This window comes from Kogia breviceps, chromosome 1, assembly GCF_026419965.1.
Source record: "Kogia breviceps isolate mKogBre1 chromosome 1, mKogBre1 haplotype 1, whole genome shotgun sequence".
Taxonomy (NCBI): Eukaryota; Metazoa; Chordata; class Mammalia; order Artiodactyla; family Physeteridae; genus Kogia; species Kogia breviceps.
In genome coordinates this window covers 195,251,495-195,270,283 of record NC_081310.1, presented here as the reverse complement: position 1 = coordinate 195,270,283, position 18,789 = coordinate 195,251,495, and the positions used below count along the sequence as shown (strand labels likewise).

Below are 18,789 nucleotides of genomic sequence, written 5' to 3'. Positions count from 1 at the left end.
GTATGGAATCTGTTTGAATTTTTGAATTGTATTTTATTTATTTTTTTAATACAGCTGGTTCTTATTAGTTATCCATTTTATACATATTAGTGTCTACATCTCAATCCCAATCTCCCAATTCATCACACCCCTGCCACTTTCCTCCCTTGGTGTCTATACATGTGTTCTGTACATCTGTGTCTCAATTTCTGCCCTGCAAACCAGTTCATCTGTACCATTTTTCTAAGTTCCACATATATGCGTTAATATACGATATTGGTTTTTCTCTTTCTGACTTACTTCACTCTATATGACAGTCTCTAGATCCATCCACGTCTCTACAGATGACCCAATTTCGTTCCTTTTTATGGCTGAGTAATATTCCATTGTATGTATGTGCCACATCTTCTTTATCCATTCGTCTGTCGATGGACATTTAGGTTGCTTCCATGTCCTGGCTATTGTAAATAGTGCTGCAGTGAACATTGGGGTGCATGTGTCTTTTTCAGTTATGGTTTTCTCTGGGTATATGCCCAGGAGTGGGATTGCTGGATCATATGGTAGCTCTATTTTTAGTTTTTTAAGGACCCTCCATACTGTTCTCCATTGTGGCTGTATCAATCTACATTCCCACCAAAAGTGCAACAGGGTTCCCTTTTCTCCACACCCTCTTCAGCATTTGTTGTTTGTAGATTTTCTGATGATGCCCATTCTAACTGGTGTGAGGTGATACCTCATTGTAGTTTTGACTTGCATTTCTCTAATAATTCATGATGTTGAGCAGCTTTTCATGTGCTTCTTGGCCATCTCTATGTCTTCTTTGGAGAAATGTCTATTTAGGTCTTCTGCCCATTGTTTGTTTTTTTAATGTTGAGCCATATGAGCTGTTTATATATCTTGGAGATTAATCCTTTGTCTGTAATTTGCAAATATTTTCTCCCATTCTGAGGGTTGTCTTTCATCTTGTTTGTAGTTTCCTTTGCTATGAAAAAACTTTAATGTTTCATTAGGACCCATTTGTTTATTTTTGTTTTTATTTTCATTACTCTAGGAGGTGGATCAAAAAAGATCTTGCTGTGATTTATGTCAAAGAGTGTTCTTCCTGTTTTCCTCTAACAGTTTTACAGTGTACGGTCTTACATTTAGGTCTCTAATCCATTTTGAGTTTATTTTTGTGTGTGGTGTTAGGGAGTGTTCTAATTTCATTCTTTTACATGTGGCTGTCCAGTTTTCCCAGCACCACTTATTGAAGAGACTGTCTTTTCTCCATTGTATACCTTGCCTCCTTTGTCATAGATTAGTTGACCACAGGTGCGTGGGTTTATCTCTGGGCTTTCTGTCCTGTTCCATTGATCTGTATTTCTGTTTTTATGCCAGTACCATATTGTCTTGATTACTGTAGCTTTGTAGTATAGTCTGAAGTCAGGGAGTCTGATTCCTCCAGGTCTGTTTTTTTCCCCTCAAGACCGTTTTGGCTATTCAGGGTCTTTTGTGTCTCCATACACATTTTAAGATTTTTTTGTTCTAGTTCTGTAAAAAATGCCATTGGTAATTTGATAGGGATTGCATTGAATCTATAGATTGCTTTGGGTACTATAGTCATTTTCACAATATTGATTCTTCCAATCCAAGAACATGGTATATCTCTCCATCTGTTGGTATCATCTTTAATTTCTTTCATCAGTGTCTTAGCGTTTTCTGCATACAGGTCTTTTGTCTCCCTAGGTAGGTTTATTCCTAGGTATTTTATTCTTTTGGTTGCAGTGGTAAATGGGAGTGTTTCCTTAATTTCTCTTTCAGATTTTTCATCATTAATGTATAGGAAAGCAAGAGATTTCTGTGCATTAATTTTGCATCCTGCAACTTTACCAAGTTCATTGATTAGCTCTGATAGTTTTCTGGTGGCATCTTTAGGGTTCTCTATGTATAGTATCATGTCATCTGCAAACTGTGGCAGTTTTACTTCTTCTTTTCTAATTTATATTCCTTTTATTTCTTTTTCTTCTCTGATTGCCTTGGCTAGGACTTCCAAAACTATGCTGGATAATAGTGGTGAGAGTGGACATCCTTGTCTTGTTCCTGATCTTAGAGGAAATGCTTTCAGCTTTTCACCATTGAGAATGATGTTTGCTGTGGGCTTGTCATATGTGGGCTTTATTATGTTGAAGTAGGTTCTCTCTATGCCCACTTTCTGGAGAGTTTTTATCATAAATGGGTGTTGAATTTTGTCAAAAGCTTTTTCTGCATCTATTGAGATGATCATATGGTTTTTCTCCTTCAATTTGTGGATATGGTGTATCACATTGATTGATTTGCATATATTGAAGAATCCTTGCATCCCTGGGATAAATCCCACTTGATCATGGTGTATGATCCTTTTAATGTGTTGTTGGATTCTGTTTGCTAGTATTTTGTTGAGGATTTTTGCATCTATATTCATCAGCGATTTGGGTCTGTAATTTTCTTTATTTGTACTATCTTTGTCTGGTTTTGGTATCAGTGTGACCGTGGCCTCATAGAATGAGTTTGGGAGTGTTCCTTCCTCTAAAAATTTTTGGAAGAGTTTGAGAAGGATGGGTGTTAGCTCTTCTCTGAATGTTTGATAGAATTTACCTGTGATGCCATCTGGTCCTGAACTTTTGTTTGTTGGAAGATTTTTAATCACCGTTTCAATTTCATTACTTGTGATTGGTCTGTTCATATTTTCTATTTCTTCCTGGTTCAGTCTTGGAAGGTTATACCTTTCTAAGAATTTGTCCATTTCTTCCAGGTTGTCCATTTTATTGGCATAGAGTTGCTTGTAGTAGTCTCTTTGGATGCTTTGTATTTCTGTGGTGTCTGTTGTAACTTCTCCTTTTTCATTTCTAATTTTATTGATTTGAGTCCTCTCCCTCTTTTTCTTGATGAGTCTGGCTAATGGTTTGTCAATTTTGTTTATTTTCTCAGAACCAGCTTTTAGTTTTATTGATCTTTGCTATTGTTTTCTTTGTTTCTCTTTTCATTTATTTCTGCTTTGATCTTTATGACTTCTTTCCGTCTATTAACTTTTGGGTTTTGTTTGTTCTTTCTCTAGTTCCTTTAGGTGTAAGGTTAGATTGTTTATTTGAGATGTTTGTTGTTTCTTGAGGTAGGATTGCTTTGCTATAACCTTCCCTCTTAGAACTGCTTTTGCTGCATCCATAGGTTTTGGATTGTCGTGTTTTCATTGTCATTTGTCTCTAGGTATTTTTTGATTTCCTCTTTGACTTCTTCAGTGATCTCTTGGTTATTTAGTAACGTATTGTTTCGCCTCCATGTGTTTGTGTTTTTCATGTTTTTTCCCTGTAATTGATTTCTAATCTCATAGCGCTGTGGTCAGAAAAGATGCTTGATGTGATTTCAATTTTCTTAAATTTACTGAGGCTTGATTTGTGACCCAAGATGTGATCTATCCTGGAGAATGTTCTGTGCACACTTGAGAAGAAAGTGTAATCTGCTGTTTTTGGATGGAATGTCCTATAAATATCAATTAAATCTATCTGGTCTGTTGTGTCATTTAAAGCTTGTGTTTCCTTATTAATCTTCTGTTTAGATGATCTGTCAATTGGTATAAGTAAAGTGTTAAAGTCCCTCACTATTCTTGTGTTACTGTTGATTTCCTCTTTTATAGCAGTTAGCAGTTGCCTTATGTATTGCGGTGCTCCTATGTTGAGTGCATATATATGTATAATTGTTATATCTTCTTCTTGGATTGATCCCTTGATCATTATGTAGGGATCCTTGCCTCTCATAACATTCTTTATTTTAAAGACTATTTGATATGAGTATTGCTACTCCAGCTTTCTTTGGATTTCCATTTGCATAGAATATCTTTTTCCATCCCCTCACTTTCAGTCTGTATGTGTCCCTAGGTCTGAAGTGGGTCTCTTGTAGACAGCATATAGATGGATCTTGTTTTTGTATCCATTCAGTAAGCCTGTGTCTTTTGGTTGGAGCATTTAAGGTAATTGTCAATATGTATGTTCCTATTACCATTTTCTTAATTGTTTTGGGTTTGTTTTTGTAGGTCCTTTTCTTCTCTTGTGTTTCTCACTTAGAGAAGTTCCTTTAGCATTTGTTGTAGAGCTGGTTTGGTGGTGGTGAATTCTTTTAGCTTTTGCTTGTCTATAAAGCTTTTGATTTCTCCATTGAATCTGAATAAGATCCATGTCGGGTAGAGTAATCTTGGTTGTAGGTTCTTCCCTTTCATCACTGTAAATATGTCATGCCACTCCCTTCTGGCTTGTAGAGTTTCTGCTGAGAAATCAGCTGTTAACCTTGCGGGAGTTCCCTTGTATGATATTTGGCGTTTTTCCCTTGCTGCTTTCAATAATTTTTCTTTGTCTTTAATTTTTGCCAGTTTGATTACTATGTGTCTCAGCATGTTTCTTCTTGGATTTCTCCTGTATAGGACTCTCTGCGCTTCCTGGACTTGGGTGGCTATTTCCTTTCCCATGTTAGGGAAGTTTTCCACTATAATCTCTTTAAATATTTTCTCCGGTCCTTTCTCTCTCTCTTCTCCTTCTGGACCCCTATAATGCGAATGTTGTTGCATTTAATGTTGTCCCAGAGGTCTCTTAGGCTGTCTTCATTTCTTTTCTTTTCTTTTTTTTTTTTTTTTTTTTTTTTTTGCGGTATGTGGGGCTCTCACTGTTGTGGCTTCTCCTGTTGCAGAGCACAGGCTCCGGACGCACAGGCTCAGCGGCCATGGCTCACGGGCCCAGCCGCTCTGCGGCATGTGGGGTCTTCCCAAACCGGGGCATGAACTTGTGTCCCCTGCATCGGCAGGCGGACTCTCAACCACTGCGCCACCAGGGAAGCCCTGTCTTCATTCCTTTTCATTCTTTTTTTCTTTATTCTGTTCCGTGGCAGTTATTTCCACCATTCTGTCTTCCAGGTCACTTATCCGTTCTTCTGCCTCAGTTATTCTGCTATTGATTCCTTCTAGTGTATTTTTCATTTCAGTTATTGTATTGTTCATCTCTGTTTGTTCTTTAATTCTTTTAGGTCTGTGTTAAACATTTCTTGCATCTTCTCGATCTTTGCCTCCATTCTTTTTCTGAGGTCCTGGTTCATCTTCACTATCATTGTTCTGAATTCTTTTTCTGGAAGGTTTCCTATCTCCACTTCATTTAGTTGTTTATCTGGGGTTTTATCTCGTTTCTTCATCTGGTACATAGCCCTCTGCCTTTTCAACTTGTCTATCTTTCTGTGAATGTGGTTTTTGTTCCACAGGCTGCAGGATTGTAGTTCTTGCTTCTGCTGTCTGCCCTCTGGTGGATGAGGATATCTCTGGAATCTGTTTGAGAAGATGATAAAGTTCTGGAGATGGATGCTGGTGATGGTTGTACAACAGTGTGAATGTACTTATTGCCACTGAACTATACACTTAAAAATGGAAAATGGTAAAAAACAAATTTATATGTTACCACAGTAAAAAAGTTTTTAAAGAAAAAGCAGGCACAGTATTCTCTTTGAACTTGAGATACTAAGCTTTGGCTTTAAAGAGCAATCCTCCATCCCATGAAAATTACTGGATTTTTCTATTCCTCATTTCCCTGTTTAGGGCTCTCCTATAATAGGTAAAGATCTAGAAGATAGGATTATTAGAAATAAGGAATAAATCCAAAAGAAATACCATCTGAAGAAATTTCTCAACCTGTTTCTCAGTGAATCTTGTCATAGCAAGGACATCATTTCCTGTATCAGACCCTTTGCTGCTCTCTGCCTTCCTAGGATGTCGGTGGGTAGTGCAAACCCTGAACACCTTGCTCCTGCCTGAACAAGGGAGATTTTGAAGCCTGTTTTTTCACTCTAGTAATGAAAGCAGTATTCATCAGTCTTCTGATTTTGTATTGTAATATAATCAGATAAGACCCTGGGGTTTTGTAAACATTCTGTTCTTCATTCAGGGAACTAATGTGAAGGCTGACCCGTTATCATTTTGCACAGGCCTCGCCTAAGGATTTTTTTTTTTTTTTTTTTTTTTTTTTTTTGTGGTACGCGGGCCTCTCACTGTTGTGGCCTCTCCCGTTGCGGAGCACAGGCTCCGGACGCGCAGGCTCAACGGCCGTGGCTCACGGGCCCAGCCGCTCCGCGGCATGTGGGATCCTCCCAGACCGGGGCACGAACCCGCGTCCCCTGCATCGGCAGGCGGATTCTCAACCACTGCGCCACCAGGGAAGCCCTCGCCTAAGGATTTTAAACATACATCTTTTCTCGTTATTCAGGTCAATCTTGGAGAAGGAGGGACCAAAGTCACTTTTTAGAGGCTTGGGTCCAAATTTGGTTGGAGTTGCACCATCAAGGTAAGCATTAATCTTTCAGCTAGCTCACTGCATACAGTATCTAATACACTGAGGCCTTTCTTACTGGAGGGGCAATACCGCTAGATGTCTAGTTTCTTTTTCTGTGGGGGATTTGCCAGAGTGCATCTGACATATAGAAGTGGCGATAACTGTTGGCATGTCTTTCAGTGTGTGCGTGAGAAAGAGAGTCTTAGTTATTTTATTCTTAAGTTGAGAATTATTCTGCTCCCATCATGTGGTGTCTTCTCTGAGTGTTTGCTGCTCTAAGTATGGCGTGTGGTCAGCAGCATTGGCATCGCCTGGGAGCTTGTTAAAACTACGCGACTCAGACCCCACCCCAGACCTGCGTCAGAATTTGCGTTCTGCCAAGACCCACAGGTGATTCATATGCACTTGGAAGCACTGACCTAAAGCCATTTTAAAGGCTTCCAAGCTTACTTTATTTAAAAAGTTCTTATTTGCGTTACAAGGTTTAATTCTCTTTAAAGCTTATTTGAATATATCAAGTGGCATTGTCCCAGTGCAGTAGCCCCTGGTCATGTGGGGCTACTTAAATCGATTAAAATTAAAAATTCAGTTCCTTGGTCTCACCAGCCACATTTCAAGTTACTTAGCATTCATATGTAGCTAGTGGCTCCTGCATTGGAGGTCATAGGTATAGAACATTTCCATCTCGGCAGAAAGTTCTTTTCGACAGTGCTGATACAGAGGATAGGCGTGTGTGGATATGAAAGTGAATGTGTGTGTGTGTGTGTGTGTGTGTGTGTGTGTGTGTGTGTGTGTGCGCGCGCGCGCGCGCGCGCGCGCACATAGCAGCATATCTCTGAAAAGTAGGTAAGAAACTGCTTCTAGAAATTGCCTCCTGGGAGGGGGAGCTCAGTGACAAGGGTTACTTATGTGAATCCACATAGTACTTGAATAGACTTTAAGCAAAATTAATCTTTATAACAAAAATGAGAATTTTGTTTTATACAAAGTGAAGACTAAAAGCTTCTAGAATACTTGCATATCAGTGTTCCAGTTTATACACAGATTTCCTGAGGATGTTGTAAAAATGCAGAGGTCCAAGAGGGAAGGGATATAGGTATACATATAGCTGATTTACTTCATTGTACAGCAGAAACTAACACAACATTCTAAAGCAATTATATGCCAATAAAAAAAATGCAGATTCTTATTAAATCCTTTTGTTCCTTTGGAATTCTGTAGCTTGTGTGTATAATCTATTGAAAACACAGAAAGTATTAGTCTGTGAGGTTATGTGAGGTATGCATTATTAAGAGAAGGCAAACATACTGCATATATGTAGTAAATTTTTTAAATGGAGTCAGATCTACTTGTGGACAGTGCTAATTTGGTAACACCTGTCAATCTGATATAGAGTCCTGGCCACCACACCCATTTAGAACAGTTGGGACCTAGAGAAAAACGAAATACTGTTTTATAACACATTCATGATACGTAGTCAGGATCCTAAGCTGAAAAATATATTCTGTAATTGATCCACGGGCCAGCTGAAAAAAGGCATTTTCCCTGACATTGCTGGTGAAGAAGCAGGGAAAATCACAACCAGGCTCTGCTCTCCAGCCCCAACAGGAGAGGAGACAGAAGCGGGGAAGCAGACAGGCGGAGAAGAGAAGACCAAAGAGCCAAGGTGGGGGCCTGCCACCCCCAGCGGTCCCTTTCTTTCTTTTTTTTTTTTTTTGTGGTACGTGGGCCTCTCACTGTTGTGGCCTCTCCCGTTGAGGAGCACAGGCTCTGGACACGCAGGCTCAGCGGCCATGGCTCACGGGCCCAGCCGCTCCACGGCATGTGGGATCTTCCTGGACCGGGGCACGAACCCATGTCCCCTGCATCGGCAGGCGGATTCTCAACCACTGCGCCACCAGGGAAGCCCAGCGGTCCCTTTCTGGGGCTGGGAGCACGTCAGTGGAGGGTGCACTTGATGAAAACACGTGTGCCACCGTACATGTTCCTATGTGATCCTGAGTCATTAGGAAAAAAGTTCACAGTACATGTGACGTACTCATTTTGGTGTAAGGCAGGACAAGTGTGGTATGTTTTAGAAATGTATTATAAATTTTAACAGTTATGGTATATGTTGGTGCTTAAAAGGATTGACATTCATCCAGGATGAAGACTGTAAACAGATTTTGTATATATATTACCAAAACCTCATTTTCCTCCGTTGTTTTGGGCACTCCCGTCATCACTGAGTACTTTCTGGAGGGCCAGTCAGGAGCTTCCTGAAGATGCCTGCAGCAGCTTTCGGTTTTAGCACAGATAAAGTCAAGCTTTCAGTTACATGGTAACTTCTTTCGTATATTGCTCACTTTGTCAGGGGTTGTGGAAGGACATACGTATTATATAGCACCGAACCAATGTCTTGATAGCATTCTCTCTTTGTTCTAACAGGGCTGTGTACTTTGCATGCTACTCCAAAGCCAAAGAGCAGTTCAATGGCATTTTCGTGCCTAATAGCAATACTGTGCACATTTTCTCAGCTGGCTCTGCAGGTATGTTACCGTAGTGAGTGGAGATGAGTTGCTTACTTTGCTAAAGCATGTGTTGTACCAAACAGCTTTCTCCAGGAATTAGAAATTAGGTCTCTGCTTCTTTTGCATCTAAAATCATTTTCCTAAAGCTTTATGTTAGAAGTGATAAAACATGAGTGTTTGAGAGCGGTTTGTAACTTGCTTCCGTTTTCTTTTACCCCTGAAGCTTTTTATTCTCCCTCAAAATTGACATGTTCTCCTGCATGCTACTGGTTAGTGTGATGTATCTTTTAAAGGAGTATTAATGTGTTTTCATGCCTTTTTATTACATAATTTTCTAGTTCGAGCTGCTTTTTTTTATTACGTTATTTTCTAGTTCGAGCTAATTCGAGCTGCTTTTTCTGTGGCTCCTGACGGTGACTAGCCTACCCTGAGTACAGTTGGCACTTCTGTCCTTAACAGTTGGGCGTCTGTGATGAGGGCTCAGGGCTTGTAGCAGGATTCTTGCAGTAGGACCAGTGATAGATTAGGTAGCTTCTGTTCTTTTTTGAGGGAATCATTCCACCTACCATGGAAAATTCACAAAAGGATTTTTTTCCCCAGGAAATCCTTGGCAAAAACATGGACATGTAGATTGCTGAGAGAAGGCTATGTCTTTTTCGATGTAAATTTTATGTCTATTTAAATAGAAGGGTATTTTAGAGAATTAAATTGGCATTTTATGAAAACTTTCTACCCTCCAAGGTGTACGTTATCACTTTTGTCCCTGTTACTCCAAATAAAAGTACTAGTAATCCATTTGAATAGTTACGGAGAATGATTTCTGGACCCCAAATGAGAAATGACATTAGCAGAGCTGCTTCACAACAAGAAAGGTGTTTTACAGAATATGGAGCTCTGAGAGGAGTGGGTGGGGTTCAGAGGAGGTCAGGCCTCACTGCGAAGGCCGATAGGGAGTTAGCCATACATGAAAAGCTATGCCCCAGTTTTGTAACTTTTGCAAAATTAACATAGAGGAACCGGAACCTTGGTAAATAAAACAGACCTGGAGGGAGATTTCTTTTTCTTTTTCTTTTTTTTAAAATTAATTAATTTATTTTTTTAAATTAATTTATTAATTTATTTATTTTTGGCTGTGTTGGGTCTTCGTTTCTGTGCGAGGGCTTTCTCTAGTTGTGGCAAGCGGGGGCCAGTCTTAATCGCGGTGCGCGGGCCTCTCACTATCGCGGCCTCTCTTGTTGAGGAGCGCAGGCTCAGTAGTTGTGGCTCACGGGCTTGGTAGCTCCGCGGCATGTGGGATCTTCCCGGACCGGAGCACGAACCCGCGTCCCCTGCATCGGCAAGCAGACTCTCAACCACTGCGCTTCCAGGGAAGCCCGAGATTTCTTTTTTTTAATGAAATCTTTAATTTGCTGTTTTAAGGAGCTAATGTTGCTGTTATTGTTTTTTGTTTTGTTTTGTTTTTCCTCCTTCCTGGTAACATTCAGTTTTTTGGGTTGTTTTTGCAATTCTAGTATAGTTGATGTACAAAGTTTTGTTAGTTTCAGGTGTACAGCAGAGTGATTCAGTTTCTTATGTATATACACACACACATATATATTCTTTTTCAGTTTCTTTTCCATTATGGTTTATTATAAGATATTGAATATAGTTCCCTGTGCTGTATGTACAGTAGTAGGTCCTTGTTGTTCATCTGTGGAGGGAGTTCTTTTTTTTTTTTTTTTTTTTTTGCGGTACGCGGGCCTCACTGTTGTGGCCTCTCCCGTTGCGGAGCACAGGCTCCAGACGCGCAGGCTCAGCGGCCATGGCTCACGGGCCCAGCCGCTCCGCGGCATGCGGGATCTTCCCAGACGGGGGCACGAACCTGTGTCCCCTGCATCGGCAGGCGGATTTGCAACCACTGCGCCACCAGGGAAGCCCCGGAGGGAGATTTTAAAACCACTATCTAGGGTCCTATTAACTAATCAATCTACTTAGACTGTGGAGGGGATGAGGTATTCCAGAGGACTCACTGTGTGTCAGGTCAGTACTGCTTTTTTGGTTGGTCTGGAATGATTAACAATATTAAGATGGAGAAGACTTACTTTAAAAATGGTTACTATAGGCAGATCAGTCTTAAAACTCTGATTTCCTAAAATGGTCAAGTATTAAAATGTTGAAGTTTGGATTCAGGTAAATGGAGATATAGTTTCTTCTATTTTAAGTTATATATCGGGTACCCTTTTGGATAAGATCAGCAACTTTTAAAAACATTATTTCTGAACCTGAACCTTTCAATTTAGTTTTAGAATAGTTTCATATGTATTTACCAATGGAACCACATTAACAGGAATATCAACAGCACCACCTAGCGGCTGAACGGACTAGACAGGGCTCTAGAAAATTGAGAGAGATATGTTAGGTCCTACATACCAGTAGATGTTACATTTTAGGGGACTATAGCTTCCATCTGTAGTATGGAAATATAACTGCTTCCTACCATCTTTTTTTATTATTAAGCCATTGAAAGCCTGATTTCAAAGTTTATCACATGGAATAGACAGCTTTAATGAGCATTGACTCTGTTCACTGATAACATTTCCTATTATTTTTTTCTTCCAGCTTTTGTCACAAATTCCTTAATGAATCCTATATGGATGGTTAAAACCCGGATGCAGCTAGAACGGAAGTAAGTTGTTAATTGTACCTTCCTTAATATAAGAATTCTTAGGGCTTTTTTTCTTCCACCAGTTCCAGCTATGGAGTGAGATTGTCCTTAGCCATCCCCATCGTTGTTTTGTCTGAATATAAACATATGTAGAAACTCCTTTTGTCTTGAGGTTGATACTGCCAAGCCTTGTGGGGAGACAAAGGCCAACAGAAATAACACACAAGGGGGTGTTGGAAGTTTGCTTAGTTGCGGCCCCTGATCTACAGGGTGGTCGGTGGGTCTCTGCTCCTGGATGACCCCACCGCCCCCAAGTTGGAGTGCTGCGGGCTCTCCTCCAGGTGGCCTCTCTTTCAAGTGGGAAGATGTCAGGAAGGGCAGAACAGCAAATGCTCCTGGTCTCAGAAGGGGCATTCTAATCTCCAAGGCCCTCAGATAGCTGAGACTCCTGTGCTGAAACTAGCCAGGGATTCTTGAGATTTTTCATGCTGTGGGTTCTCTTGGCAGTCTCTGGTGAAGCCTACAGGTGCTTTTTAGAACAATATCTTTAAAAGCAGTGAAAACCAATTATTGGAATACAGTTATCAGTGGGTTTTTTAAAAATTGCAATATAGTAATATAATTCTTTAACACATTAAATAACAAGATCAAAGAGCATCCCCATAACTACTGTAATTTCAAGTTAGTGAAGATGGTAAACGATGCTTTGTGATAGGATTCTAAGAACCCTTCTGTTACTAGGTTGCCTAGAAATGTTGTGTGGGGCGCTGGAAACTTCCAGCTAGTCCAGTCTAACCGTAAGCTACCCGGTAAAGAAAGCACGGGAGAGAGCGAGCGAGAGCGCCCCCTGGAAGTGGAAGTGAGGTCTGCCTTAGCTTGTTTTTCTCCTGAATGACCCCCACAGCCTCTGAATTGGTCTTTGATTCTGTGTTCTCTCTAATCCATTCTGTCTGAAAGAACCTTCTAAAATGCATCAGGTCTAATCATTTTGAATAGATTGCTTGCTCAGAATCCTTCGATGAATGTCAGTTATTCTCAGGGTCAAATCCTCACTCCTCAGCTTAACATTCAAGGTCCTTTACAATTTTCTAAAAATGTCATGTGCTCTCATGCTTCCGTCCCCCTGAACCTGCCATCCCCTCACCAGGAATCCCGTTTCCCCTTCTTGTCCCTCAAGAACACCTTGTCCTGCAAGCTTCAGACCAGTGTCCTCTCCTGGAAACCTTTGGCAATCACTCCCAATTCCAGGTGTGGAATTAGGACACACTGTGTCCTAATGTCACTTCTGTTTAGCAGCGGATAAATGCATGAGTCCGCTGAGAGCCTTCCTTTATATGCATTCTTTTAAATCTGGCTGGTAATGACCCGTGCTTAGGACATTTGAAAGCTGTGTTTGTGTGGGCTCTGCTAACATAGCCCTCAACAATGAGTATTTGTTGCATGCTTCCTGTGCAACTAGTCACAGCAGAAACAGCAGGGAATAAGACATGGGCCCTGCCTTCCAGAAGCTCACAGCTTCACAGAAAATAAAGAGAATTCTAGGCTGGTGGGATAAGAGGTCTGAGGTGCTCCAGGACCCTGGAGGGTCCTTAATGCAGTCTGGGCAGGACGTGCAGCAAGGGAAGGGCTCTTGTGGCATCCACCCTCCCATCTACTGGATAGCCAGTGGGCAGCGGCAGGTGTGAAGGTGCCTCAGGGCAGGTGTGAAGGTGCCTCAGGCAGGGAATCTGCTGTGCAGAAAAGCTGAAGGCAAGAAAGCATTGTTCATTCCAAGCAGCAGAAAGAAGGGGTGTGTCCTGCATGCAGATGTGCTGGAGAAGGAGGGAGGTGCAGGGAGATAAGACGGGAGAAGCCAAAAGAGAGGGCCACATCCCTCTCTTTAAAAGCCCTGGGGAGGAATGGGCGTTTAGACTTGGCTTTATTTTGAGGCAGCAGAGAACCTTTAGAGCAGTGGTTCAGGGGGCCTGTCTGTCCTCCGTTAGAGGATATTTGGCAATGTCTGGAGAAGTCTTTATCTCCCACGACTTAGGTGGCATCTAGTGGGTGGAGGCCAGGGCTGCTGCTAGATATCCTACAATGCATAGGACCGCCCCCAGCATAGGACCGCCCCCAGCGGAGAATTATTTGGCCCCAAATATCTATAGTGCCAAGGTTGAGAAGCCCTGCATGAGAGGCTGTTAAGCAGGGGAGTGAGGTGCTTGGCGTTTGTGTTACAGAGGTCACTCCAGGTAGGGAGTGGGGTGGGTGGACCCAGAACAGTGGTCTGCTGCCCCGCAGGAGGGCCTCCCACATGCACCCAGTGCACATACTATCCAGTCCTGGGATTCTGTTTGTATCCCGGTGGTTTATGAAAACTTCCTGTCGTGGGGTAGGAGCATCCAGGCCGAAGGCTTTTTAGTTATTGGGTAGTCTATTCTGTGTTTATAATTTTACAAATGTAGAAATAATGGAATCAAAATACACCATTTGGAGACTAGAACGATAAGAAAGAATACTCGCACTCACCACCCGGTCGGAATGTTGGGGAGTTTTCCTTCAGTATTTTCTTAAAGCATATTTGTACAGTAATCACAATTATACTTGACATGTAATTTTGTCCGGCTCTCCACTAAGCACTTCCCTGTATCTGACTGCCTTCACAACTGTTTTAATCTAGTATATGTGCCACGGTTTACGTATCTATCCCCACGTGTAGACATGGGGATTGTTTTGATTCTGTTGCAGTCGTATTTTCCTCTGTGATGAACACCTTCCGTACAGCTCTTTCCAAAAGTAGATCGAAGGCCCTGAGCACGAGTCTGTGACTCAGTACAGGTGCACGTCCCATCCTGTGGGCCTGTGGGGTGTCCCAGCTGATGGGCCTGGCCTCACAGCAGGCCGGGCTCCGCCAGCCACAGACCAGGGAAGGCTGTGGCGCCCACCATGCAGTTTCTCTTTAGCCACTCTTTGTGACTCGGTGCAGCAGGCGGGCTCCTTAGCGTGTTGTCATAACGGCCTCTCGTTGGTCTCCTTTGTGCAGAGTGAGAGGCTCCAAGCAGATGAACACGCTCCAGTGTGCTCGCTATGTTTACCAGACGGAAGGCATTCGTGGTTTCTACAGGGGACTAACTGCCTCGTACGCTGGAATTTCAGAAACCATCATCTGTTTTGCTATTTATGAAAATTTAAAGAAGTATCTGAAAGAAGCTCCCTTAGCCTCTTCTACAAATGGGACTGAGAAAAACTCCACAAATTTTTTTGGACTTATGGCAGCTGCTGCTCTTTCCAAGGGGTGTGCTTCCTGTGTCGCTTACCCCCATGGTAGGTTTTGCTTTTCCTTCTGGAGCAGGAAAGTAGCCACCAGTTTGTGTCAGTGTATCCCGACCTCCGTAGCTCGGGTGGACGTGCAAGCGGCTGCAGGGGACAGGGCAGCCGAGGGCAGCCCAGCCGGCTTCAGCCCACGTGTGCAGCCCGCGTGGGCGCCGGAACTCCCCTTTCCTCGGCTCCAGCAGGTTGTGGCCAAAACTTGGCTGTGTGGAAGGTGGGCCCTGGGTTGTGGAACTTCTGATGTTTCCAAAGAAGCCAAAAACCTGGATTTTACTTAAAATTCCTCAGTTTAAAAAAATGATGCAGGAGCCAAGCTTTAAAAACAAATTTCAGCTTCCGTTTTGAATGGAGTGCTGAGGGAAACTACTCTGGGTAAGTTTACTTGTTAAGGACTTAATAACAGACCTAATGCTCTACTGAACTACTTTCAAAAGAAAAAAAACAGCTTATCTTATTGTGCTGTGAAAAACAGGTTTCGTTTTTCAAACGCCCGCTGCGCTGTCAGCTGTGACAAATGCACAGTCCGCTCCTCACAGGTCACTGAGTCCCCGTCATGTGCTGGGGCACTGAGCAGCCCCACGGGCTCGCAGACGGGGTTGGATGCTTCCCGGGTCACGCGCCCTGAAGTCCGCTGGACAGGCAGTCGCAAGTGTCATGCTGGGGGTGCCAGGGGGAGGCAGGGCCAGGCGGGCAAGGGTCTGAAACAGGAGGAGGCTGGACGGAGTCGAGAAGGATCCTGGTAGGAGGAGAAAGCTGGGGAGTACGTGGGAAGAAAGTTCTGTTGGAGATGTCACCATACGTAATACAGATACACCTCCAGGGAAATGGCAGCGTTTACTTCACTGAGAGTAGAAAACCATAAACTATCTCAAAATTGAGTCCCATTCAAACTAAGCTTATTTTTTAAACCCTTAGAAGTTATTTGGTGCTTTTATCTGTATACATCAGTCTTGGGACAATTGACCAATTACCTGATTGACCAATTCCCAAAGTTAGAAAATGTTCTGAAAAGAACTTTTCATTGTCTCTCTGTGACTACCCCAACCCAATAGAGCCAAGATGGCAAAGAGCCATAGCTGTACATGAATGTTTATAAAGCTGTGTGCCGGGCTTCCCTGGTGGCGCAGTGGTTGGGAGTCCGCCTGCCGATGCAGGGGACGCAGGTTCGTGCCCCGGTCCGGGAAGATCCCACGTGCCGCGGAGCGGCTGGGCCCGTGAGCCATGGCGGCTGCGCCTGCGCGTCCGGAGACTGTGCTCCGCGACGGGAGAGGCCGCGACAGTGAGAGGCCCGCGTACCGCAAAAAAAAAAAAAAAAAGCTGTGTGCTTCGCATTCTCTGCACATATTGCTTGGAAGTACAGTTCATCTGTAGCCTGAAATGTGTGTTTCTCTCTGCAGAAGTCATAAGGACACGGCTCCGGGAGGAGGGCACCAAGTACAAGTCTTTTGTCCAGACTGCTCGGCTGGTCTTCCGGGAAGAAGGCTACCTGGCCTTTTATAGAGGACTCTTTGCCCAGCTCATCCGGCAGATACCAAATACTGCCATTGTGTTGTCTACCTATGAGTTAATTGTGTACCTGTTAGAAGACCATGCTCAGTAACAGACCAGAAAATAGTGCTCTAGAAGAATAAAACTGAGAAACTCTAGAGAGGTTTTTTTTTTTTCCATTGATGTGTAGAATGTTTGAGACTGAAACAGGAAAGGCCATAGAATATCTGGCTTGTATCACCTGTTGGACATTTCCTTTTGGATTCATGCTTTCTGGAAGGTTTAAATTCATTAACGTTAACAGTTAATTATAACTTTTGGTTGTTTTTGTTTTGTTTTGTTTTAACTTAAGAGAATTCAGGATTAAGCAGCCAGTAAATTAAATCATGGTATTTAAGTATAAATTTGTTTTGTGTCCTCTTTTATGTCCACCATAGGGTAAACCGTAGCTAAGGACTTCAGTGAAGCATAAGCCTAGAAATGCAGAGAAAAACTATCAAGTCAAGGTACAGTTGTTTTCTAATCTGACTGTAAGACCCTGCACTGTGGGACAGGTAGGAAGTGTCACATCTTAATGGCACAGGGCAGACCAGGACAGACTTGCCAGCTAGTCTCCAAACCTTCCACAGATTAATCATTTAAGCTTTCCGGCTGCCGAGTTTAAAAAAAATAAGTACAGCTTCCTGACACTAAATATAAACCTTTTCCAGAAGTTATCCTCTATCCCCAGTTTGAACCAAAGGCAAGAGTTTTAAAGAGTGGTTTATCAGTTACCTTGACCCTGGATGTACTTCCCCCAGTTCAGCCTAGTCAAGCCCAGGTCCCGTGTGTGAGTGTCAGAGGGCAGCCTCTCGAGTCTGTGAGTGTGGAACGTGGCACGTCTGCAGCCCTGTTCTCAGGGCTCCACCACTGGAGAAGAGAGGCAGGGAGCACGGTTGACTGCCCACCCCTAGAGGAGTGCTCTTTTATCCTGACAGGAGGCATTGGTGGTGTTTAAATACCCTAGAATTTAAGGTTAAAAAAAAAATCCTAGAAATGAGAAATCACCAGTTTTAAACCCCCCCCCCCTCATTTTTAAAGGAAATTTAATAAAGGACAGAAAGATAATAAAACAGAAGGCAGGTAAGATAGATGGTCTTCCCATGAACTCTTTCATTGGAATTTGCATATACTATACATTAAGGTTATTTTTCAATCTGAATACCTGGAAAGATACTTGATTCTAATCACTGATGCCCTGTCACTTCAGATTCAGTGGCAGATACTCTGGTAGGGATGAGAAGAGGATATTTTCAAATTGAAATACAACTGAGTTTAATTCTCTTCACCTTTGGTCATAAAGGAGGTTGGTTGGTTGGTGTTTTTCAGCACCTCGAGCATAATTTGCTAGAACTGTCGACACTAAATGGAAGTCGAAATAAATGACTTTAGTCAAACGCCAGGGATTCTACAAGGCGCGACAGCAAAGATATTTCTATGCCAGAAGCTCATTTTAACTGTTTAATAGTGGCACTTAGCAACACCTTCCTATTTTAATGTTCATACGGAAGCCTGAATTTTTCTCAAGATTTTATCTAATATGAAGGCCAAAAGTTAGGTTGCTTAATATTCACTAGTTGGGTATGAGAATTATTTGGAAATAATTTCCACTTATACATTCTTGAGGCAATAAGTTTGACGTTAAGCTGGTATAATTTAGTTCTCTGCTTCTGCACCAGGGCATTGAAATGAAAGAAACATTGCATACCAGAAGTAGGAAGAGAACAAGCAGGAAGAAAGTGATGCTTCCTCTATAAAGGGGCTTATTGGATTTTAAAGTGGCATATATCACTGAGCCGTTAATGGAAAAATCCCATGATTGATTTCTCTTAGTCACTGACATTTCACCATTTTTCAGTAGTCATAGGTATACGACTTTTAAAACCCTCGTTGCTTACTGGTGTGTGCCATGCACTGTGCAAGGTGTTACTTACTTTCTCATTTAAATTAATTCTGACAAACTTGTGAGGCACGTATTACCATCATGCACATTTTACAAATGAGAGAGGCTCTGAGGCTTGCCTGGCTCGCCGGAGGTAAGTAGTAAACTGAACCAATCGTGGGTTTGTGCTGCTTGCTGAGTAGATGAATGTAAGGTAAGAAGGGGGATCCGAGCCTACTCAGTGATCTGACTCTGAAGCTAAGGTCCAGCAAACCATTCCATTCGATTCACTTAAGGATTACGATTCCACCCCAGTCAAGGTGAGCTTCTAGTCATGCCCAGGACAGAACTGTTGGGTGCATTCTTTGTCCACATAGATCACAGAGCCCTTCCTTTGAGTGGGACGTTCTACAGACACTTAATCTTCCTTGGAAAGAGAATGGTGCTTAAATACAACGCTTCACATTTTGAAGGGAAGCCTCACTGCTATTCATTCATTTGTGGTGAAAGCAGAAATGAAGCAAAGGAAAGCCTCTACTCTGACACCTACTTCCAAGAAAGTGGAGCATCCAGGCCGACTCTTATCACTGCCCAGGCTTCGTGCCCTGCTCCCTTGTCTGCAGTTCC

At 42.5% G+C, this 18,789-nt stretch overlaps 1 protein-coding gene across 1 annotated transcript in view; it reads left to right on the top strand.

Moving 5' to 3' along the window:
* Positions 1-16,645, top strand: part of SLC25A33 (solute carrier family 25 member 33) — a 32,730-nt gene extending 16,085 nt beyond the window's left edge. Inside the window, exons 3-7 of the mRNA XM_059052448.2 lie at positions 6,228-6,305; positions 8,721-8,821; positions 11,402-11,468; positions 14,467-14,747; positions 16,151-16,645. Coding sequence (XP_058908431.1) covers positions 6,228-6,305; positions 8,721-8,821; positions 11,402-11,468; positions 14,467-14,747; positions 16,151-16,353 — 730 coding nt within the window. The 3' untranslated portion in view covers positions 16,354-16,645. The remainder of the gene's footprint in view (positions 1-6,227; positions 6,306-8,720; positions 8,822-11,401; positions 11,469-14,466; positions 14,748-16,150) is intronic.
* The last annotated feature ends 2,144 nt before the right edge of the window (positions 16,646-18,789 follow it).